Below are 25,000 nucleotides of genomic sequence, written 5' to 3'. Positions count from 1 at the left end.
CAGTAGAACAGTAAATGTACTCAGTTACTTTCACCTCTCAGTAGAACAGTAATGTACTCAGTTACTTTCACCTCTCAGTAGAACAGTAAATGTACTCAGTTACTTCCCGACCTCTCAGAACAACATTAATGTACTCAGTTACTTTCACCTCTCAGTAGAACAGTAAATGTACTCAGTTACTTCCCGGCCTCTCAGAACAACATTAATGTACTCAGTTACTTTCACCTCTCAGTAGAACAGTAAATGTACTCAGTTACTTTCACCTCTCAGTAGAACAGTAAATGTACTCAGTTACTTTCACCTCTCAGTAGAACAGTAAATGTACTCAGTTACTTTCACCTCTCAGTAGAACAGTAAATGTACTCAGTTACTTTCACCTCTCAGTAGAACAGTAAATGTACTCAGTTACTTTCACCTCTCAGTAGAACAGTAAATGTACTCAGTTACTTTCACCTCTCAGTAGAACAGTAAATGTACTCAGTTACTTTCACCTCTCAGTAGAACAGTAAATGTACTCAGTTACTTCCCGGCCTCTCAGAACAACATTAATGTACTCAGTTACTTTCACCTCTCAGTAGAACAGTAAATGTACTCAGTTACTTTCACCTCTCAGTAGAACAGTAAATGTACTCAGTTACTTTCACCTCTCAGTAGAACAGTAAATGTACTCAGTTACTTTCACCTCTCAGTAGAACAGTAAATGTACTCAGTTACTTTCACCTCTCAGTAGAACAGTAATGTACTCAGTTACTTTCACCTCTCAGTAGAACAGTAAATGTACTCAGTTACTTCCCGGCCTCTCAGAACAACATTAATGTACTCAGTTACTTTCACCTCTCAGTAGAACAGTAAATGTACTCAGTTACTTTCACCTCTCAGTAGAACAGTAAATGTACTCAGTTACTTTCACCTCTCAGTAGAACAGTAAATGTACTCAGTTACTTCCCAACCTCTCAGAACAACATTAATGTACTCAGTTACTTTCACCTCTCAGTAGAACAGTAAATGTACTCAGTTACTTCCCGACCTCTCAGAACAACATTAATGTACTCAGTTACTTTCACCTCTCAGTAGAACAGTAAATGTACTCAGTTACTTTCACCTCTCAGTAGAACAGTAAATGTACTCAGTTACTTCCCGACCTCTCAGAACAACATTAACCCATTCTGACCTGAGATCAGATTCTAAAAATGACAGTCGTTCATTTAAAAAAAATAGCAGACCTACAAGCTCGTAGCGCGCCACTCGGTGGCGCGCTACGAGCTTGTAGGTCTGCTATTTTTCAATAGCTAAAGCATAACATGATGCTGACACCAAAATGGGTTCCCGTTTAGAATGGGTTAATGTACTCAGTAGTTACTTCCCGACCTCTCAGAAGTCCAGTACAGTACAGTACATGAGAACGTTGTGTTTTTGGGTCCAACAGACATAGTACTTTGTAGTTCCCATTCATTAAGATCCACTCCCTCACTAAGTATAAAGCAGTTCTGCACACTGACCACGGACCCACCAAGCCAGGCCTTTTTATAGACGCCACGGAGCCGAGCGTTGGTGGGCGGGGGGGGAGGAGGAGGGGGGGAGGGGGGGGGGGGGCAGCGGGTCTGTGCTTGATGTGAGCGTTGGTGGGGCTCTTACAGCTGGAGGAGGGTGCGGTCGTTGTGGTTAAGCCTCCCGTTCTGCATGCCCACCCATCGGGCAAACATCAAGAGGCCTGCTGGGTCCCCCACTGCTCTGACGACACACACACGCACGCACACGCACACACACACACACACACACACACACACACACACACACACACACACACACACACACACACACACACACACACACACACACACACACACACACACACACACACACACACACACACACACACACACACACACACACAGGCGAGCGCGCACACACACGCAGGCGAGCACGCACCACGCCCTTTGATCCTTCCCAATAAACCACCAGGCTCACACGTGCTCATTACAAGCCCAGGAAAATGAGAGCCCTTGCCTGGATGTTTTTAGCATCGCCGGCGCTGCCCAGCCCAGCCTGGGACCAGCCTCATGGCCCAGCCTGGAACCAGCCTGGCCCGGCCCGGCCCAAACCTAACCGCTTGTTTTCATAAGAGTTAAGAATAAACAGAGTGCTAGTGCTGTTGTACTGTATAAGTGCTGATGTACTGTACCAGTACTGTTATTATTATTATTTTATCTGGATACCACCTCACACAATAATCATATATGAACTAAGGGACCTGCATGCACCACGCTGATAAGATTGACTCAGTTCCAACAGATAAATGTTGTGAGAATAGCAGATCTAGAAAGCTCACAACATGAGACACTTTAGAAATGTCCCAGATAACCCAGGCTGTATTACACTTTTACTTTGTTGGGACCTCAAAATAGTTTGGGGACCCTCAGGTTGACAACCGCAGCACAGCACAGCACAGCACAGCACAGCACAGTACAGTACAGTACAGTACAGTACAGCACAGCACTATACAGTACAGCACAGCACAGCATGGGGAGAGAGTATGTTTTATTGTCTCCACCAGGCTGAAGGCATGGGGAGAGAGTATGTTTTATTGTCTCCACCAGGCCGAAGGCATGGGGAGAGAGTATGTTTAGTTGTCTCCACCAGGCTGAAGGCATGGGGAGAGAGTATTTTTAGTTGTCTCCACCAGACCGAAGGCATGGGGAGAGAGTATGTTTAGTTGTCTCCACCAGGCCGAAGGCATGGGGAGAGAGTATGTTTAGTTGTCTCCACCAGGCTGAAGGCATGGGGAGAGAGTATGTTTAGTTGTCTCCACCAGGCCGAAGGCATGGGGAGAGAGTATGTTTAGTTGTCTCCACCAGGCCGAAGGCATGGGGAGAGAGTATATGTTTAGTTGTCTCCACCAGACCGAAGGCATGGGGAGAGAGTATGTTTAGTTGTCTCCACCAGGCCGAAGGCATGGGGAGAGAGTATGTTTAGTTGTCTCCACCAGGCCGAAGGCATGGGGAGAGAGTATGTCTAGTTGTCTCCACCAGGCCGAAGGCATGGGGAGAGAGTATGTCTAGTTGTCTCCACCAGGCCGAAGGCATGGGGAGAGAGTATGTTTAGTTGTCTCCACCAGGCCGAAGGCATGGGGAGAGAGTATGTTTAGTTGTCTCCACCAGGCCGAAGGCATGGGGAGAGAGTATGTTTTATTGTCTCCACCAGGCTGAAGGCATGGGGAGAGAGTATGTTTAGTTGTCTCCACCAGGCCGAAGGCATGGGGAGAGAGTATGTTTAGTTGTCTCCACCAGGCTGAAGGCATGGGGAGAGAGTATGTTTAGTTGTCTCCACCAGGCCGAAGGCATGGGGAGAGAGTATGTTTAGTTGTCTCCACCAGGCCGAAGGCATGGGGAGAGAGTATGTTTAGTTGTCTCCACCAGGCCGAAGGCATGGGGAGAGAGTATGTTTAGTTGTCTCCACCAGGCCGAAGGCATGGGGAGAGAGTATGTTTAGTTGTCTCCACCAGGCCGAAGGCATGGGGAGAGAGTATGTTTAGTTGTCTCCACCAGGCCGAAGGCATGGGGAGAGAGTATGTTTTGTTGTCTCCACCAGGCCGAAGGCATGGGGAGAGAGTATGTTTAGTTGTCTCCACCAGGCCGAAGGCATGGGGAGAGAGTATGTTTTGTTGTCTCCACCAGGCTGAAGGCATGGGGAGAGAGTATGTTTAGTTGTCTCCACCAGACCGAAGGCATGGGGAGAGAGTATGTTTAGTTGTCTCCACCAGGCTGAAGGCATGGGGAGAGAGTATGTTTTATTGTCTCCACCAGGCTGAATGCATGGGGAGAGAGTATGTTTTATTGTCTCCACCAGGCTGAAGGCATGGGGAGAGAGTATGTTTAGTTGTCTCCACCAGGCCGAAGGCATGGGGAGAGAGTATGTTTAGTTGTCTCCACCAGGCCGAAGGCATGGGGAGAGAGTATGTTTTGCACTCAGACTCCTGAACGTCACAGCTGAACCTCTGCCCCAAAGATTTTCACATTGGCCTCTTATTTTGTTGTTGTGTTTTTAAACTGAATTGGAGGTTTTAGGACTACGTGTTGCTGGAGACCCACTGGAAGGCCTTCAAGGACCCCTGGGGGTCCCCGAGCCACATCTTGTGTATTATAAACAGTTGTAATGGTGGAGTCTCCATAGAGTCATAAAGCACAACAAAACAACATTTATTCCTGCCTCGGAGCAACAGTACAACCAGCCATCTACAAATGAACTTTGATTCATTGTCTTATGACAGTACAGTTCATGTGTGTGTGTGTGTGTGTGTGTGTGTGTGTGTGTGTGTGTGTGTGTGTGTGTGTGTGTGTGTGTGTGTGTCATTCCTGTTATCAGACGGACATGAATCAAAGTCCATTTCCTTCTATAGTCGTCTCAGCATTTTTCTCAGACTGAAATTCTCTCGTCAGAGACTGAGACGCGAAAAACAATCAGAGAGACAAATATCGATCAATCAATAAATAAATAGATTCATTAATGAATAGACGGAGGATCATTTAGACAACCTGGCAGACCGACAGACTGTTATCTGATACCATCTCCACTGAGGTAAGAACACAAAGATTATTATACCTAGACCCGCTCTCAAAGGGCACCTACGGACGACTGCAATTAGAAACTGGCCTCCGTAAAACCTGAAACGCTGTGCATCGTTTTCCCTTTATTCTTTTCATTGCATTTTTATTACCATAAACTATGTTTCTCTGTCACAACCTTCCAACCCTGGTTTTATTACCATAAACTATGTTTCTCTGTCACAACCTCACAGCCCTGGTTTTCGTTCGTTTCCGTTTCCGACATTCTGTTCTTGGTTAACTCACTGTGTTTAGTTATGGCTTCCCTTTAGCTCCTGTTAGCACATAGCATTAGCTCCAGGTAGCTATAGCATTAGCTCCAGTTAGCTAATAGCATTAGCTCCAGTTAGCTCATAACATTAGCTCCAGGTAGCAATAGCATTAGCTCCAGTTGGGCACATAGCATTAGCTCCAGTTAGCTCATAGCATTAGCTCCAGTTAGCTCATAGCATTAGCTCCAGTTAGCTCATAGCATTAGCACCAGTTAGCTCATAGCATTAGCTCCAGGTAGCAATAGCATTAGCTCCAGTTAGCTAACAGCATTAGCTCCAGTTAGAGTACTATCAAATGTAGTAGAAAAAAGTGCTTAAACTAATAGGTTGTTATTGGTGTTGTTGTTGTTGTTGTATAATAAACACATGAGAAAATGGAACAAATACAAAACTCACGGCACTCCATCTTTAATGTCAATATGAATACTACAACCATTTTTAAGACACAGCTTAAGACTTAAGACACAGCTTAAGACCTTTTTACTCTTGCCTTTAGTTGAGTTTTAAAATATCTGTTCTTATCTTTGTACCACTGCCTTTGCCTGATTTGACACGTTATTGCGTTATTGTCCAGTCCTATTGTTTTAACTGCATGCCTGTTTTAATGCGTTTTGTTTTGCTTTTGTTTTTATTATCTTTTCTGCTCTGTAAAGCACTTTGAGCTACATTTATGTATGAAAGGTGCTATATAAATAAAGTTTATTATTATTATCATTATCATTATCACAATTACTATTACTATTACTATTACTATTACTAATACTATTACTACTACTATTGATACTCATAATGTCCTACTGTTGTTTTGTCCTATTCCTCCAGTGTAACGACAGCTTCAGAGAGCGTCAGGGAGCGGCAGACCAAAATGGCTTCCCGTTTGACTGGTCAGGAAGAGGATCTGTACTGTCTAGTGTGTAGTGGCATCTTTAAACGTCCCGTCGGGCTAACCTGTGGACACAGCTTCTGCAAAGACTGCCTGCAGGAATGGTGGACGGAAAGACCAACGAGGGAATGTCCCGTTTGTCAGAGAAGATCCTCCAAGGACATTCCTCCTCTAAATGTTGCTCTGAAGAACCTGTGTAAGAAGCTCTTGAAGGAGAAATGCCGGAGCTCGTCGTCGCTGAGCTCTGAGGTCCTCTGCAGCGCACACGGCGAGAAGCTCAAGCTCTTCTGTCTGGACGACCAACAGCTGGCGTGTCTCGTGTAGGGATGCCAAACGACTCATATTTGGCCAATCGACGAATCGAGGCCGAAAATCGACGTGTCGAACGACTTTTTTTCCTTTTTTTTTTCATTATTTTTTATATTTTTGTTGTTGCTGCGCAGCAGTTGAGGAGAACGCAACTATGCATTCCTTTAAGCAACACAACTTCTGCAGCTGCATCCATATGTTTAGAATTTGCATCAATGATCAAATCCCAATAATAAAAAATAAACTTTATTTTGTAAAGGAGCAGCGGTGCTATCTGCTAGTAGTCCCAACTCTCAAGTGTCTGCAGCCTGTCACGAGCCCCGTAATGAACGCACGTTGTTCCGTATTTTAATGTCGGGTCGGAGAATAAATACAGTATGAATGACGGCGGGATTTATTTGACAACTCTGTCCTGCTTTCTTCACGAGAGAAGAGCGCTCACCGCTGCTAATATGGTAGCAGACCTGTGGCTGTCAGTTCACTTTACGGCATGTGTAGACTGTATATGAGATGTGAACCTGGGTCTGGGTCTGGGAAGCAGAGCTGCAGCCATTGGCTCATGATACGAGCACACGACCAATGGGACAGATCATTCAGTGTTGCTAAGATACCACCCCCCACCAAACACACACACACACACACACACCCTTGGACGATGGGGTCTATTCTCAAACACAGAGCCACAGCGCTCTGCTCAAAGTTAATTTGCATGTGACGAGCCACTGACACTAGGCGCAGCACAGCAGTGTCACACAGACAAACACGTACTTCTCCCATTTGGAAAACATTTGAAACGGCAACGTTTATAACATTTTACATTATAAAAAATATATAATACAAATAAAAACGATTTTTCGACTCATACGTTTTGAGTCGCGGGAGGCATGAGTCGAAAATCGAGTCGATTTTCAACTTTTTTCAACATCCCTAGTCTCGTGTGTCGCGACTCAAAGAAACACGCCGGACACAAGTTCTTACCCGTGGACGAAGCGTCTGAACTTTGCAAACAGAAGGTCCAGGAATCACTGTTGTCTTTAAAGAGGAAACTGAAGGTCTTTGATAAAGTTAAAACAAATTACGACATAACAGAAAACCACATGAAGGTTCAGGCCAGGAACACAGAGAAGCAGATCAAGGAACAGTTTGAGAATCTCCGCCGGTTCCTACAGGAGGAAGAGGAGGCCAGGATGGCCGCTCTGCGGGAGGAAGAGGCTCAGAAGAGTCAGGAGATGAAGGAGAGGATTGAGGCTCTGAGCAGAGAAATGGAAACCCTCTCCAACGCAATCCAAGCTACCGAGCACCAGCTGAGAGCCGACGACCACGTCTCATTCCTGCAGAACTACAAGACCACCATGGAGGGAGTCCAGCTCACCCTGCAGGACCCACCGCCGCTCTCAGGAGGAGTGCTGATAGACCAGGCCAAACACCTGAAGAACCTGACCTTCAGAGTCTGGGACAAGATGAAGGACATTGTCTCCTACACTCCTGTCGTCCTGGACCCCAACACTGCTAGTCTTGATCTCGTACTGGCTGATGATCTGACCAGTGTGAGATGTGAAGAAGAGATACAGCAGCTTCCTGACAACCCAGAGAGGTTTGACGGGTTCAGAGTCCAGGGTTCTGAGGGCTTTGACTCAGGGTCTCACAGCTGGGATGTTGAGGTTGGAGACAATAAATCCTGGGAGGTAGGTGTGTGTGAAGAGTCGTACTGGAGGGAGGGAGACACAGGGAGAGGAGGCTGGATAATACAGTTATATAGGGATGAATACACAGCATACTCCTCATCAGGACCTGATGATGATGATGAGGAGGAGACTGTTCTCTCAGTGAATCAGAAAGCCCGGAGGATCAGAGTCCAGCTGGACTGGGACAGAGGACATCTGTCCTTCTCTGATCCTGATTCTAACACACACCTGCACACCTTCACACACACCTTCACGGAGATACTGTTTCCATTCATTTATAATGGTAATTATGGTGATGATAGTGATGATAAGTCTCTGAAGATGTTACCAGGGAAGATCTGTGTCACTCTGGAAAATCACAGTTAGAACGTCTGGCGTCCAATAAAAACACCTACAGAATATATTGATTTGGTATTGATTAAAACCCTTGGACTGCCACTCCCAATTTTTTTGTTTGGGTAACACATTGGCATATTTTTTATTCATAATTTGAATGGCAATAGAAACATCCGCGATATACATACTATGGATTATTTTCACAGGGCAATGCTAGTGTAATATCCAGTATTGCCACCAGATGGCAGGAACGCACCATTATGCTGATCTTGACCAAATAGACGAATCTGGCGAAGTCACTTCCGGTTCAACGATCGTAAACATCCGGTTGTAGTTTGACCCTGAGTCCATAGGCGGCGGGTGCGTAAGGCTAGGGAAGGCTTAGCCTTCCCAAAAATTATGCTGGGTATTTTTTTTATATATATAATATATGTGCGCAGCATTATAAAAGGTGTCAGAACTCAGCAGCGCCAGTGCCCGCACGGTTCACAGTTCACACCACTGCAGCAACACTGGCACGTTCAGTGGAGTGACTGCTGTCTCTGTGCCGTCTGTGGAGAGCCATGAGCCGCGACTCCCGGAGGGGCAGCAACACGCCAACACCGCCGGGTAATCTACACTGTCACTGACTGACTGACTCGAGACTTGAGAAAAAGACTTCCAAAAGTCGTTGTCTGTGTATAGGCTAATTCATTGGTAAAAGTATGCTAAATAACTCATTTTTAGACCATCTGGGAAATAAATAAATAAATAAATCCGCGGCGGCGGCCTCGCTCCGCTCGGCCGCGAGAATCCCCCCCCATTGCCCCAACGCAATTCTATAGCCTACCCAAAGGTAAAACGCACCCGCCGCCTATGCCTGAGTCACTAGCTTAGCTGTCCGGGATGCTAAGCTACCATCGTCTTTTTCTTAACTAAGTCAAATTAAGCTCTAATCAAGCCCAAAACATCCCAAAATATCGCATTTTACGCAGCGATGCACATAAAGACCGTGCACGTGCGTGATTGACCGTGCACGCGACGATTTCGGCCGGTTTTAGGAAGATTACATCCAAAATTAGCCAAATTAGCGAAAAAATGCTAATTTGTATTTTTAGCATTAATCCGTCAATTCCGTCAAGTAGCGTCCAAGGGTTAAAGGGCTATCGTTTTATGGCAGGTCATTAATTACTCATTATTATTATTTAATAATTATTAATATTATTTTACAATTAATGTATCGTTCAGTTACAAAATGGTAAGAGTGCCCCTCACTTCACACAAGTGTGATTTGTATTCACTAACCATTTGATCCCTATAGTATCTATTCTGATCAATATATCCAAACATAGCAGATCTACATGCTATTGTATGAAAAGAGATCTACAGAAGAACAAAAGAACAGACCAAGTATGGAGATAAAGTTAATACAAATCACACCTGTGTGAAGTGAGGGGCGCTGATATATTACAGTCTAACTCATGTTGATTTGGTGATGTTTGTGCAAAACAAACGGTGACTAAACAATTTGTCTTTATTGTTAATGACATTTAATGTTGTGTGTTTAGGGACAAGATGACGTACATTTAATGTTGTGTGTTTAGGGAAAAGATGACGTACATTTTCCCGTCATTGTCAATGGCGTTTTTAAAACAAACATTGAACATTAATTGACACAAAACACTGACGATAGAGTTGTCAAACAAGTCTATGAAATCTACAACTAAGTAACATAAAATTCAACTTTTTCAATTTATTTTGTGTTTTTGAGGCTCCCATATGTGTTTTCTATGCCCACAAATAATCAATTTTGAACAATCAGGCTTTCATATCATATCAGCGCCAGTTTAGGCACAGGGATATATCCAAAGGAGCCACAGACACGAGAGGAATAGTAATGAACGTTTAATGGTAAACAACCAGGGGGAAATGACGGTACACAATAGATCCGGTCACCTGGGGCTCAGGTGCCTATATGCTGTTGCCATGACACTGTTGTCATGACAATACCCAACCCATTCCTGGCGCCACCCTTTTTCATTTTTTTGTTTCTTTTTAAATGCACACCCCTATACACCCCACACACTGTGCATCTACACCCCACAAAATACACATTAGAAAAAGAGCTGAAGTCTGTCTGGTTGGCGGCGTTCACGCCCTGATCGGCGAGGCCCCGCAGCTGGGCCACTCGCTGGTCTGACCGCCTCCTCAGGTCTCACCCCGGGCCCGGGTGACTCAGGAGGAGACACCGTCTCATCCGTCCGCTCCGCACCGTCTGAGACGTCACTACGGGGACACAGGGGTGACAACGGAGGCTCCGAAATCGCTGGTGGTGTATCAGGGCCTTGTGGGAACGACTCCTCTGGATCCTCATCGGATGACAGGTCCGTGTCCACTGGGCCTGTGACTGCAGGGCCCACCACCTTGTAGCAATCACTCACTCTGACTCTGTACGAGGTCCGACGCAGTTGGTTGCCTGTGAACTTCTGGATGTTGCACCACGCTCCATCAGTGCTGACAACCAGGTATCTGTCACGGGCTCTCGACTTGTTCCGATCTCCATATAGGTACACCAGGTCTCCCGGCTGGAGAGATACTGGCGTAGCTACTCGACCGGACGGTGTCTTTGCTCTCATGCTGTACGGGTGGTTGGCAACCCGTTGTGACTGCTGCTCTCTAATGAGAGCCTGGTCATCGACAGGTAACTGCTGATGGGAAAACTGATCCCGCTGATATAACATCTCACGGGCAGCCAACCCACGTGACCTGACACGGCTGTTCAAGCGGGCTGTGGAGACAGAGAGCAGCAGAGGGGTAACGACTTTGCAATTTGGCTCCATGCGCAAGATCTCCCCTTGCAGTTCTTGAATAGCTCTCTCAGCCACCGGGTTCTTGTTGACGTTCTTGACCCTGCCCACCTCCACGACCAGCCTGTGTTTCGCGAGCACCTCATCTCCTTCCAACGCAGCGAATCCTGGTGCTGGGTCAGTTCTAATCACTGCGAAGGGCCCATCGAGTGGACACACACCTACGCACAGGCGAAGTAAAGAGTCTCTGAGTGTCTCTGCACGTTCGTTCTCAATGATGGATGTCAGCGTGAATGACGTTACGCACTCTCGAACAACGAGAATGAACTGGCGTTCCCGTCTGAATACATCAGCTGCAAAGGCTGCCCCAACGACCTCGGGAGGGTCACTCGTTGACTGGTCCTGCATGACTGCAGGGGCTTTTCTCAAGGATGCACACTGGTGACATCCGTCAGCGACGCGTTGAACAGACGTATCCATGTCCAAGGCATAGAAGTACCGCTGTACGACTGTTCTCAACTGGTGGGTGGACGGATGGTCAAGTTTGATGTGAAGAGAAGTGAGTAGGCCATCCAGCGCAGCCCTAGGCACCACAATGCACTCAGTTGATGCCGCGAGTGGGGTGTGGCGCCGGACGACCAGGAGACCATCCCGGGACAACGTGGCGACGCTCAAGTAGCGCTTCACGTCGCGCACATTCGTCAGTTTCTTCGACGGTCGTGTGCCCTGTCGAAGATGAGCACCCGTACGCCTGAGATCCGAACACTCAGCCTGTATAGCCAGCCACGCTGACCTAGATGTAAACGGCATTTTCTGGGCTCCTCTCATAATGTCCCCCGTGCTGACCTGGCGCACAACAGACTCAGCAGCCACCTGAACGAATGTACATATCTGACATGTCGGGTTGTCACACTCCGGTGCATTGCGGCTAGCAAAGTCAGATGGTAAGATGGATGCACCTGCCACATGCCGGACGAGCACCTGGTACCGGCTGGCTGTCGACAGGAACGAAGTAACACGAGGGCTTGCTGAGAACTCTCCCTTACACAGTTTCTCGAAGGCCTGGACACATGGTTTGCTGTCTGTCAGCACGCATGTCCTCTGAGACGACTGAATGATGTAGGGAGCGAAGTGCTTCACTGCTGCTGCTATGGACAAAGCCTCAACCTCACAGGGCAGCCACGTCGACTGGTTTTTGCGCAACTTGGCGCTAAAGTATCCTGCAATTTTCACGGTGTCCTTACAGGTGATGTACAGCGTCGCAGCCATACCCGGATCCCTGACCGCACCGTCCGTGACAATCCATAGCTGGTCAGCCGGTCGTGGCAATGTGACGGCATGGTTCAAAGATAAGGCCTTCTGGGATTTGCTGAACGCGCACATCAGCTCGTCTGACCACTGGATCACGTCTTTTGATTCTCTACCAGCGATCGCGTCATCCAGTGGGGCGAGTGTGGTGGCACAGTTTTTAAGTACGCGAGCCAACACCTTGTACGCCCCAATGAATGATCGCATTTCAGTCACAGTCTTTGGGGGCGGGCACGCAGCTAATGCCGACACACGGTGGGGTGTGGCTTGGATGGTACCTTGACGCCACACCCAACCTAGAATGGAAGTCTGTATGGGCGCTACGGTGGTCTTGGTGGCAGACAGTTTCAATCCACAATGCTGTAGGGCTGACAGCACCCTCCTCCAGACAGCTAACAGTTCATCCAGTGTTTCTGCGCCACAGTACATGTCGTCTGCAACTTTGGCTAAGAGGCCTTGCTCAAGAAGGTCTCCAAACACCCTGCATGTCAGCTCCTCCAATGCCGTCTCGGACCCTGGCATGCCCATGGCGCTACGCACATAGACACGAACACCTCTAAACGGTGTAACGACTCCGCAGTACTTCCATGAGTCCTTTGATAAGGGGATTTGGTAAAAGGCTTTGGTGAGGTCAGTGGCAATAATGTACTTCCACTGAGCTATCAACCGTAATGTAGAGTCAACATCGGGCATCAGCGACGGCTGAGGTTTGCTGTACCGCCCAACGTCCGCAAATGCAGTGACGAGGCGAGAGCCACCTCCTGATTTCTTAACCAGAAATGAGGGGTTGACATACTCAACTGCAGCACCAATATCCTCAGGCTTTCTGAAGACACCCATCTGCTCTAACGTGTCAAACTGAGCCTGGAGCTCCTGTAGCTGATTCCTGGAATATTGTGGGACCCTGCCCTTCCGCTGTGGGGGTTGTACAGGTCCCATGTTCACTTTGGCTTGAAACGGTCCCACTGCACCATTATATCCTTTGAACTGTGGGTCAAACACGTCATCATACTCCGTGTGCAGTGCACAAAACTTGTCTCTAACGGCAGGAGGCATGATGTTGTCTGGGTCCAATGCCACACCATCAGAAAAGGGGGCAGACCTGGACCCAGGACCAGGCTTGCGAGTTTCGGCTATAGGTGACACATCTTCACATGATGGAGCAAACGTAGCTCTGACACGGCATACATGGTCGTGTCTCTGGATCAGCTGTGGTTCCCTGGTGAAGTTAGGGACCCGAATCTTCCCTGCCACGCCTTGCAGCAACACTGGGGCAAGCCATTGGTGTTCATGTGGTTCAACGGCCAACTCGCCATCCACGTCACACAGGTCGGCTGGCAAATCTAGCTCGATGTACTTCCCAGGCCACACTGTGGCCTTGTCTGGTGCGCGTAGTACATGTGCGCGCCGCACAGCATGTCTGTCACTCTTGTGCTGCGTGCCGTAATAGTAGGTTTTCTCCCCCACGCACACCTGATGTTTGGCCGGCCTAATCGAGATGTCGTTCCTCACCATGAACGGGATCCCGGCCAAGATGTCTGAATCCAGGTTTTCCACAACGAGGCCTTCAAAGTAGAGGTTGTGGCCATCCCTCTGAAAGCATGTTCTTATCTCCCCCAATACCTTCAAAGGGGAGGAGCCATCGGCCTGATGGGCCGACTGCGTGGTCTTTGTTATGGTCACGCCCAGTCTCGTGGCGCATGATGCCTTCATCATATTTCCTGTTGCGCCGCTGTCAATCGTGAGTCTTACGGCTAGATGGCCATGAAACGTGTCGAGATATGGTGATGACTTGATGTCCACACGCTGAACTACGCTGGCTGCAGTCATCTCTTCACCCGTGACGTTGTCTGATTCTTCTTCAGACTCGCTATGCTCACCCATGACCTGCCGTGTCTTTACCATGAACTTTTTGTCCTCTGGGGGCAGGAATGGGCATTTACTCAGAAAATGTTCATCAGGCCTTCTGGCCTCCTTGCAAAGGGGGCACACCCTCCTCCTCGGCACATAGTTTGTCTGTTTTGGCTTGGGAAATCTAGAGCTAGAAAATCTAGAACTAGACCTGGAAAATCCAGCAACAGCTGTGCGCATAACCCTTGCATCCACTGATGCCTGTAGCTCATCTAACAGGGAATCAAGGGCCTGTGAAACCTCTGGCTTAATGGATGCGAGCGTGCGTGATCGTAGCTCTGTGCCATATCGCTGCTTCACCAGTCTGGGTAACTCCTCATGCAGTAGGCGGAGCCATGTGAGCACAATAAAGTTCTCAAGTGATGGCGATAGTTCCTCATCTTCTCTCACAGCCTCTCCCATATGACTGATGCCAGCGTCTTTGTGCAGCAAATTGTCCTCCATAAATGCCATTAAGCGCTGGAATAAATCTTCTGGTCTCTCATTGGGTTCCAATTTAATAGCAGCAAAGTCAATGAAATGTGCTCCTGTGCACTGAAATCCATAGTGCTGGCGGATAGCTTGCCATATACTGTCAATACATGTAGAATTTTTCACGAAGCTTTGACGTGAAATGACAGGGCAGTAATTGGCTATTTGCCCCAGCATCAATTCCAACATGCTCACTTTTTGTTCCTTTGTGCGGCGCTGCGCGCGGGCTACGTCATCCTCGTCGTCAGTGAAGCCTCTGTGTGGTGACGCTCTAGTTTTCTTCTCCCACACTGCGCCGTCAACAAGGAACGGAGCGAACTCGCTGTCAAGTAACAGCGTATACAGGAGATTTTGTCGCCAGTTTTCAAACGAGTTCACGTTCTCTATCTTCGTCAAGCACCACTGTTTAGGCGCTCTGTGTGACGTTGCCATAATGATCCTCTCGCGTTCCGACGGTAGAAGTATATCCACAGTGCGGCTTTCTCTTTACATGGTATACGATCCTCTTTCGGTGCGAGACGTAAGTCCGATCGCCGCTGCCACCACGCCAGTTTAGGCACAGGGATATATCCAAAGGAGCCACAGACACGAGAGGAATAGTAATGAACGTTTAATGGTAAACAACCAGGGGGAAATGACGGTACACAATAGATCCGGTCACCTGGGGCTCAGGTGCCTATATGCTGTTGCCATGACACTGTTGCCATGACAATACCCAACCCATTCCTGGCGCAGGTGCTTTAATGGAAATTGCTCTCGGGAACAGCTCAACTGATTTTGTCCTCATCGTGATGTCATCAGTGTCAGTATCACCGTACTTTGTTTCCTAAATTTATTGACACATTAAATATGTGTCAATTGTACTTTGTATAATTCCTCCTCTTCTTCAGTCTTCAGTTTTTACGGGGGACAGGTTCGAATTGCAGCCGTCCGTAGGTGTCCTTTGAGATCATCCATCTCTGTTTGTATGCTTTTATTTTGTATTCTCTTTACCATTAATTGTTTTATCTTTCTAATCTAACTGCTGGCCTGTGTTTTATTGCTATTTTATATGTTCTGCCCTGTGAAGCACTTTGAGTTGCATTTATGTATGAAAGGTGCTATAGCCTACAAATACAAATAAACGTTATTATCAAGGTTAAAATGGAGTCTGAAGCATAGACGGTAAAAAATATGGACAAAGCGTTCCCCGGGTCTAACATGAACGTAAAATGAAGCCTGTCAGTCCTTGTATTGTAAATCACCATCTTTCTAGATCCGTTTGGGCCCAGCTGGCCATTGGCTGGCCCAGACAACGAGGCGGGACTTCCCCCCTTCTTCTCTTCTTAGTTGGTTTTTATTTTGACTCGAGTGGGAGGGGAATCCCGATCATAGACTGTAACGGTAGCCACGCCCCTCAGAACATGCGTGACTTTATGGTCATTTATTTTATAAATGGGACCATCATTTTCCAAAAAGAATATTATGACATGAGAAATGAGACTTTAAACTAGTGACTGGAAGCAGAAAGTATTCATGACCATGTTTATTAAGGTAATACAGTCTGGGTGAAGTTGGGCCCAAATACATGGACTTCTATGGGGATATGGGTTTTTTCTTAGAGTATATATATGAATGGAGAAGACACCCGAGTTCTCCTTCCATCCACTTGCATTGAGTTGCTCAAAAGCGCATGAGGCGATTTCACTCCTCCTTCCTGGTGGGAACAGAGTGCATTCTGGGACGGATTGCAATGGTGAGTGGCCCCAAACACATGAACGCGCTGCCGTTGAACGCGCACGAGCGTCGTCCGTCGTGAACGTGTACAATGATAGTCAACGGTTCATGTGTTTGGGGCCATGAGGCTGCAATACCTTCATTCGGCCACTATGTCCATTTCGCCTCAGGGTTTCCTCTGGGTGCCTTCTCTATTCATATATACTCTAAGGTTTTTTTTTGGGCCCAATGACAGCGCCACAACAGGCCATTATATGAACTTTGCCCCCCTGGTTTGAAGTTACAATGCAAGGGGGCGGGGCAGCTAAAATGAATATCAAATGCAACTTAAAAAACGGTCCGGGGTGTTCAAAGTTCACGTAAGGCTGAGTAGACGATAAAATGACTCCAACTGTAAATTAAAAGTGAAAGATCCATTTCACATATAGGCCTATGACACATTTACCTTTTGCAAATGGTCTTATTTCAACAACCAACCAAGTTACTCAGACCTGTTTGACCCCCGAAGAGGTCATCATTTCAATTTACGTCGGACTAAGATGTCGGATTTATGGACACTCCCCTTATTATCATGCTGTTTTCTTTTGTTTTGACTAAAGGACACTGAGGAGGAACTTAAAAAACGGAGTGCACTCCAACCCCACAAGGCCATGACAATACTCCCTCCAAATTTCTCAGAGACTCAGCCATTTCCATAGCTCCAGTCATCACCCACATAGTAAACCTCTCCATCAAACAGGGACAGGTCCCCCAAGATTTTAAACTGGCCAAAGTAACCCCCCTTGCACAAGAAAGGGAGTAAATTAGAACCCGGCAACTACCGGCCTATTTCTATTCTATAAAGCTCCATCTCGAAAGTGATTGGAAAAATAGTCTATGAACAGGTTGAAAAGTATAGTGCCACTAATAAATTGATGTAATAGTTCCAATCTGGCTTCAGAACATCCCACTCCACTGACACATGCCTCCTCTATTTGAGCGACCACATCAAACATGAGGTGGATGCTGGAAAATACTGTGGCATGGTATTGCTGGACCTCCAAAAGGCTAACAAACACATCAGTGAGCTGGATGCAATCTAAATACTTCTAAATACTTCACTAAAATACCCATGTACCTGTCTAAATACTTCACTAAGATACCCATGTACCTGTCTAAATACTTCACCAAGATACCCATGTACCTGTCTAAATACTTCACTAAGATACCCATGTACCTGTCTAAATTCTTCACCAAGATACCCATGTACCTGTCTAAATACTTCACTAAGATACCCATGTACCTGTCTAAATACTTCACTAAGATACCCATGTACCTGTCTAAATACTTCACCAAGATACCCATGTACCTGTCTAAATACTTCACTAAGATACCCATGTACCTGTCTAAATACTTCACTAAGATACCCATGTACCTGTCTAAATACTTCACTAAGATACCCATGTACCTGTCTAAATACTTCACTAAGATACCCATGTACCTGTCTAAATACTTCACTAAGATACCCATGTACCTGTCTAAATACTTCACTAAGATACCCATGTACCTGTCTAAATACTTCACTAAGATACCCATGTACCTGTCTAAATACTTCACTAAGATACCCATGTACCTGTCTAAATACTTCACTAAGATACCATGTACCTGTCTAAATACTTCACCAAGATACCCATGTACCTGTCTAAATACTTCACTAAGATACCCATGTACCTGTCTAAATACTTCACTAAGATACCCATGTACCTGTCTAAATACTTCACTAAGATACCCATGTACCTGTCTAAATACTTCACCAAGATACCCATGTACCTGTCTAAATACTTCACTAAGATACCCATGTACCTGTCTAAATACTTCCTTAATGTAAACAAAGTCCACACCCACAACACTAGAGGGAGTTCAACAAACCATGTACAACCCAGATTCGGCACAAACAAGGGACATTCACTGTATATGTTTCTTTTCCCTTTTTGCTTCCTTTATGATGAATTCCTGTTCTGTTCTTTGGCTATATAGAAGTGTCTATTTGTACGTCTCTAAATGTTTTGATTAATTGAACATGGTGGACCCTCTTGTAAAGCAGTGTAATGCTTAATTGGGTCGTCCACTCACAGTTAACAGTCTCTGTATTGAGTTTGTGCTTGAAATGTACTGTAATTCTGCAAACTGTTAATAAATATATCAATCAATCAATACTCACTGATGTAGAAGGTACTATAGGGGGTGTAATGTATACTCACTGATGTAGAAGGTACTATAGGGGGTGTAATGTATACTCACTGATGTAGAAGGTACTGTAATGTATACTCACTGATGTAGAAGGTACTGTAATATATACTCACTGATGTAGAAGGTACTGTAATATATACTCACTGATGTAGAAGGTACTGTAATATATACTCACTGATGTAGAAGGTACTATAATGTATACTCACTGATGTAGAAGGTACTGTAATGTATACTCACTGATGTAGAAGGTACTATAATGTATACTCACTGATGTAGAAGGTACTGTAATGTATACTCACTGATGTAGAAGGTACTGTAATGTATACTCACTGATGTAGAAGGTACTATAATGTATACTCACTGATGTAGAAGGTACTGTAATATATACTCACTGATGTAGAAGGTACTGTAATGTATACTCACTGATGTAGAAGGTACTGTAATATATACTCACTGATGTAGAAGGTACTATAATGTAAACTCACTGATGTAGAAGGTACTGTAATATATACTCACTGATGTAGAAGGTACTGTAATATATACTCACTGATGTAGAAGGTACTGTAATATATACTCACTGATGTAGAAGGTACTGTAATGTATACTCACTGATGTAGAAGGTACTGTAATATATACTCACTGATGTAGAAGGTACTGTAATGTATACTCACTGATGTAGAAGGTACTGTAATATATACTCACTGATGTAGAAGGTACTATAATGTAAACTCACTGATGTAGAAGGTACTGTAATATATACTCACTGATGTAGAAGGTACTGTAATATATACTCACTGATGTAGAAGGTACTGTAATATATACTCACTGATGTAGAAGGTACTATAGGGGGTGTAATGTATACTCACTGATGTAGAAGGTACTGTAATGTATACTCACTGATGTAGAAGGTACTGTAATGTATACTCACTGATGTAGAAGGTACTGTAATATATACTCACTGATGTAGAAGGTACTGTAATATATACTCACTGATGTAGAAGGTACTGTAATATATACTCACTGATGTAGAAGGTACTATAGGGGGTGTAATGTATACTCACTGATGTAGAAGGTACTGTAATGTATACTCACTGATGTAGAAGGTACTGTAATGTATACTCACTGATGTAGAAGGTACTGTAATATATACTCACTGATGTAGAAGGTACTGTAATATATACTCACTGATGTAGAAGGTACTGTAATGTATACTCACTGATGTAGAAGGTACTGTAATGTATACTCACTGATGTAGAAGGTACTATAGGGGGTGTAATGTATACTCACTGATGTAGAAGGTACTATAGGGGGTGTAATGTATACTCACTGATGTAGAAGGTACTGTAATGTATACTCACTGATGTAGAAGGTACTGTAATGTATACTCACTGATGTAGAAGGTACTGTAATGTATACTCACTGATGTAGAAGGTACTGTAATGTATACTCACTGATGTAGAAGGTACTGTAATGTATACTCACTGATGTAGAAGGTACTGTAATGTATACTCACTGATGTAGAAGGTACTGTAATGTATACTCACTGATGTAGAAGGTACTGTAATATATACTCACTGATGTAGAAGGTACTGTAATGTATACTCACTGATGTAGAAGGTACTGTAATGTATACTCACTGATGTAGAAGGTACTGTAATATATACTCACTGATGTAGAAGGTACTGTAATGGATACTCACTGATGTAGAAGGTACTGTAATGTATACTCACTGATGTAGAAGGTACTATAATGTATACTCACTGATGTAGAAGGTACTGTAATGTATACTCACTGATGTAGAAGGTACTATAGGGGGTGTAATGTATACTCACTGATGTAGAAGGTACTATAGGGGGTGTAATGTATACTCACTGATGTAGAAGGTACTGTAATGTATACTCACTGATGTAGAAGGTACTGTAATGTATACTCACTGATGTAGAAGGTACTATAATGTATACTCACTGATGTAGAAGGTACTGTAATGTATACTCACTGATGTAGAAGGTACTGTAATGTATACTCACTGATGTAGAAGGTACTATAATGTATACTCACTGATGTAGAAGGTACTGTAATATATACTCACTGATGTAGAAGGTACTGTAATGTATACTCACTGATGTAGAAGGTACTATAATGTATACTCACTGATGTAGAAGGTACTGTAATGTATACTCACTGATGTAGAAGGTACTATAATATATACTCACTGATGTAGAAGGTACTGTAATGTATACTCACTGATGTAGAAGGTACTATAATGTATACTCACTGATGTAGAAGGTACTGTAATATATACTCACTGATGTAGAAGGTACTATAATGTATACTCACTGATGTAGAAGGTACTGTAATGTATACTCACTGATGTAGAAGGTACTATAATGTATACTCACTGATGTAGAAGGTACTGTAATATATACTCACTGATGTAGAAGGTACTGTAATGTATACTCACTGATGTAGAAGGTACTGTAATGTATACTCACTGATGTAGAAGGTACTGTAATGTATACTCACTGATGTAGAAGGTACTGTAATGTATACTCACTGATGTAGAAGGTACTGTAATGTATACTCACTGATGTAGAAGGTACTGTAATGTATACTCACTGATGTAGAAGGTACTGTAATGTATACTCACTGATGTAGAAGGTACTGTAATGTATACTCACTGATGTAGAAGGTACTGTAATGTATACTCACTGATGTAGAAGGTACTGTAATATATACTCACTGATGTAGAAGGTACTATAATGTATACTCACTGATGTAGAAGGTACTATAGGGGGTGTAATGTATACTCACTGATGTAGAAGGTACTGTAATGTATACTCACTGATGTAGAAGGTACTATAGGGGGTGTAATGTATACTCACTGATGTAGAAGGTACTGTAATGTATACTCACTGATGTAGAAGGTACTATAATGTATACTCACTGATGTAGAAGGTACTGTAATGTATACTCACTGATGTAGAAGGTACTATAATGTATACTCACTGATGTAGAAGGTACTGTAATGTATACTCACTGATGTAGAAGGTACTATAATGTATACTCACTGATGTAGAAGGTACTGTAATATATACTCACTGATGTAGAAGGTACTGTAATGTATACTCACTGATGTAGAAGGTACTGTAATGTATACTCACTGATGTAGAAGGTACTGTAATGTATACTCACTGATGTAGAAGGTACTGTAATGTATACTCACTGATGTAGAAGGTACTATAGGGGGTGTAATGTATACTCACTGATGTAGAAGGTACTGTAATGTATACTCACTGATGTAGAAGGTACTATAATGTATACTCACTGATGTAGAAGGTACTGTAATGTATACTCACTGATGTAGAAGGTACTGTAATGTATACTCACTGATGTAGAAGGTACTGTAATGTATACTCACTGATGTAGAAGGTACTGTAATGTATACTCACTGATGTAGAAGGTACTGTAATGTATACTCACTGATGTAGAAGGTACTGTAATGTATACTCACTGATGTAGAAGGTACTGTAATGTATACTCACTGATGTAGAAGGTACTGTAATATATACTCACTGATGTAGAAGGTACTGTAATGTATACTCACTGATGTAGAAGGTACTATAATGTATACTCACTGATGTAGAAGGTACTATAATGTATACTCACTGATGTAGAAGGTACTATAGGGGGTGTAATGTATACTCACTGATGTAGAAGGTACTATAGGGGGTGTAATGTATACTCACTGATGTAGAAGGTACTATAGGGGGTGTAATGTATACTCACTGATGTAGAAGGTACTGTAATATATACTCACTGATGTAGAAGGTACTATAGGGGGTGTAATGTATACTCACTGATGTAGAAGGTACTGTAATGTATACTCACTGATGTAGAAGGTACTATAGGGGGTGTAATGTATACTCACTGATGTAGAAGGTACTATAGGGGGTGTAATGTATACTCACTGATGTAGAAGGTACTGTAATATATACTCACTGATGTAGAAGGTACTATAGGGGGTGTAATGTATACTCACTGATGTAGAAGGTACTATAGGGGGTGTAATGTATACTCACTGATGTAGAAGGTACTGTAATGTATACTCACTGATGTAGAAGGTACTATAATGTATACTCACTGATGTAGAAGGTACTGTAATGTATACTCACTGATGTAGAAGGTACTATAGAGGGTGTAATGTATACTCACTGATGTAGAAGGTACTGTAATGTATACTCACTGATGTAGAAGGTACTGTAATGTATACTCACTGATGTAGAAGGTACTGTAATATATACTCACTGATGTAGAAGGTACTGTAATGTATACTCACTGATGTAGAAGGTACTGTAATGTATACTCACTGATGTAGAAGGTACTATAATGTATACTCACTGATGTAGAAGGTACTGTAATGTATACTCACTGATGTAGAAGGTACTATAGAGGGTGTAATGTATACTCACTGATGTAGAAGGTACTGTAATGTATACTCACTGATGTAGAAGGTACTGTAATGTATACTCACTGATGTAGAAGGTACTATAATGTATACTCACTGATGTAGAAGGTACTGTAATGTATACTCACTGATGTAGAAGGTACTGTAATGTATACTCACTGATGTAGAAGGTACTGTAATATATACTCACTGATGTAGAAGGTACTGTAATGTATACTCACTGATGTAGAAGGTACTATAATGTATACTCACTGATGTAGAAGGTACTGTAATATATACTCACTGATGTAGAAGGTACTGTAATGTATACTCACTGATGTAGAAGGTACTGTAATGTATACTCACTGATGTAGAAGGTACTGTAATGTATACTCACTGATGTAGAAGGTACTATAATGTATACTCACTGATGTAGAAGGTACTATAGGGGGTGTAATGTATACATTACTCACTGATGTAGAAGGTACTGTAATGTATACTCACTGATGTAGAAGGTACTATAATATATACTCACTGATGTAGAAGGTACTATAGGGGGTGTAATGTATACATTACTCACTGATGTAGAAGGTACTGTAATGTATACTCACTGATGTAGAAGGTACTATAATATATACTCACTGATGTAGAAGGTACTATAGGGGGTGTAATGTATACATTACTCACTGATGTAGAAGGTACTGTAATGTATACTCACTGATGTAGAAGGTACTATAATATATACTCACTGATGTAGAAGGTACTATAGGGGGTGTAATGTATACATTACTCACTGATGTAGAAGGTACTGTAATGTATACTCACTGATGTAGAAGGTACTGGGCGCCTGGTGTCCGTCAAACTGCAGCACCAGAAGGTGACTGGTCTGGCTGTCGTGGCGGAGCCACAGCGCGATGCCCAGGACGATGCCCCCGGCCAGCTGGGAGGAGAGAGCGCGTTTAGTCTAAACAGCACGGACGGGTTACTTTGCATAGCGTTCATGTTTATAGAGCGTCGCAGTCCCTCCCCCTTTCAGAAAAACGAAATGAAAACCCAATGCATTCTCCCATAGGCATTTCTTCTTTAATTTATTTAAAGACCTTTTAAGCGTCGTACGAAGCCAACTCTTGTCGTGACAAATCATGACAATACACACAATTTTTCGGGCCAAACAAATAATTAGAAAGTAGAAAAAAACGGCAGGTTACTTTTTTTTAAACTTTTTTTGTTGTTTTTCTTCTTTGTAATTATTTGTTTGGTCCGAAATATTGTGTGTTGTCATGATTTGTCACGACAAGAGTTGGCTTCGTACGACGCTTAAAAGGTCTTTAAATAAATTAAATAAGAAATGCCTATGGGAGAATGCATTGGGTTTTCATTTCCTGGGCCACTCGTTTTGCTGAAAGGGGGAGGGACTGCGACGCTCTATAGCAGCTATCAGCACTGGTTAATTTGCATAGCGTTCATGTCTGATTTTTGTGAGATTTGGACAAAATCTGTAGGAGGAAAAGCAAATTCAAAATGGCGGAAAATCTATCATGGCGAAAATGGGCGTGTCCTATATTGGGAGCGTCATGACCCAAGGAATCCAGGGGAAATGGTATTTTGATTTTACGACTTACGGTTCAAGAGTTATAAGACAAAACGTAAAGTGGGCTGTTGTAGCGCCACCATGAGGCCGACCGATAACATTATAAGTTAATTAATTTTAGTAATTATTATGAACCTACCCTCCAAGTTTTGTAACTATAGTGCTTACAGTCTCCGAGGAAAAAATACTTAAATGTGATTTTTCGCATTTTCCCATTCATGTCAATGGGGAGATTTAATGCACAAATAAATTCATATCAATTAAACTATACAACATTTCTCTTTAGCAAAACACATGCACACCATTCAGATTTTTTTCCGGTCGATTTGACATATGGCTCAAGTGCGTACAGTCAAAACTGTGGGAGTAGTAGTGCGACAAAGTTTGTCTTACTCCAGTAAAATATGAAATACGAAATACGGAATAAAGTGTTGCAATTACAAGAGTAATAGTTAATT

At 43.8% G+C, this 25,000-nt stretch overlaps 2 protein-coding genes across 3 annotated transcripts in view; one reads left to right on the top strand and one right to left on the bottom strand.

Moving 5' to 3' along the window:
* LOC310857698 (CD81 antigen-like) overlaps positions 1 to 25,000 on the bottom strand; it is a 51,250-nt gene that overhangs the window by 17,352 nt on the left and 8,898 nt on the right. For both annotated transcript variants that reach the window (XM_083763493.1, XM_083763492.1), the window contains exon 2: positions 23,777 to 23,891. In XM_083763493.1, the coding sequence (XP_083619619.1) occupies positions 23,777 to 23,891 (115 nt within the window). The remainder of the gene's footprint in view (positions 1 to 23,776; positions 23,892 to 25,000) is intronic.
* On the top strand, positions 1,994 to 8,116 carry LOC310858004 (E3 ubiquitin-protein ligase TRIM35-like; the record flags this gene model as incomplete). Its single annotated transcript, XM_083764048.1, has 3 exons — positions 1,994 to 2,112; positions 5,696 to 6,076; positions 6,997 to 8,116. The coding sequence occupies 3 exons, from the start codon at positions 1,994 to 1,996 to the stop codon at positions 8,114 to 8,116; spliced, it is 1,620 nt and encodes a 539-aa protein (XP_083620174.1).

The sequence above is a fragment of the Protomyctophum parallelum genome (genome assembly GCF_964188405.1).
Source record: "Protomyctophum parallelum genome assembly, chromosome: 4".
NCBI lineage: Eukaryota > Metazoa > Chordata > Actinopteri > Myctophiformes > Myctophidae > Protomyctophum > Protomyctophum parallelum.
Note: the sequence above shows the minus strand (reverse complement) of the source record. Positions and strands in the feature narration are given on the sequence as shown.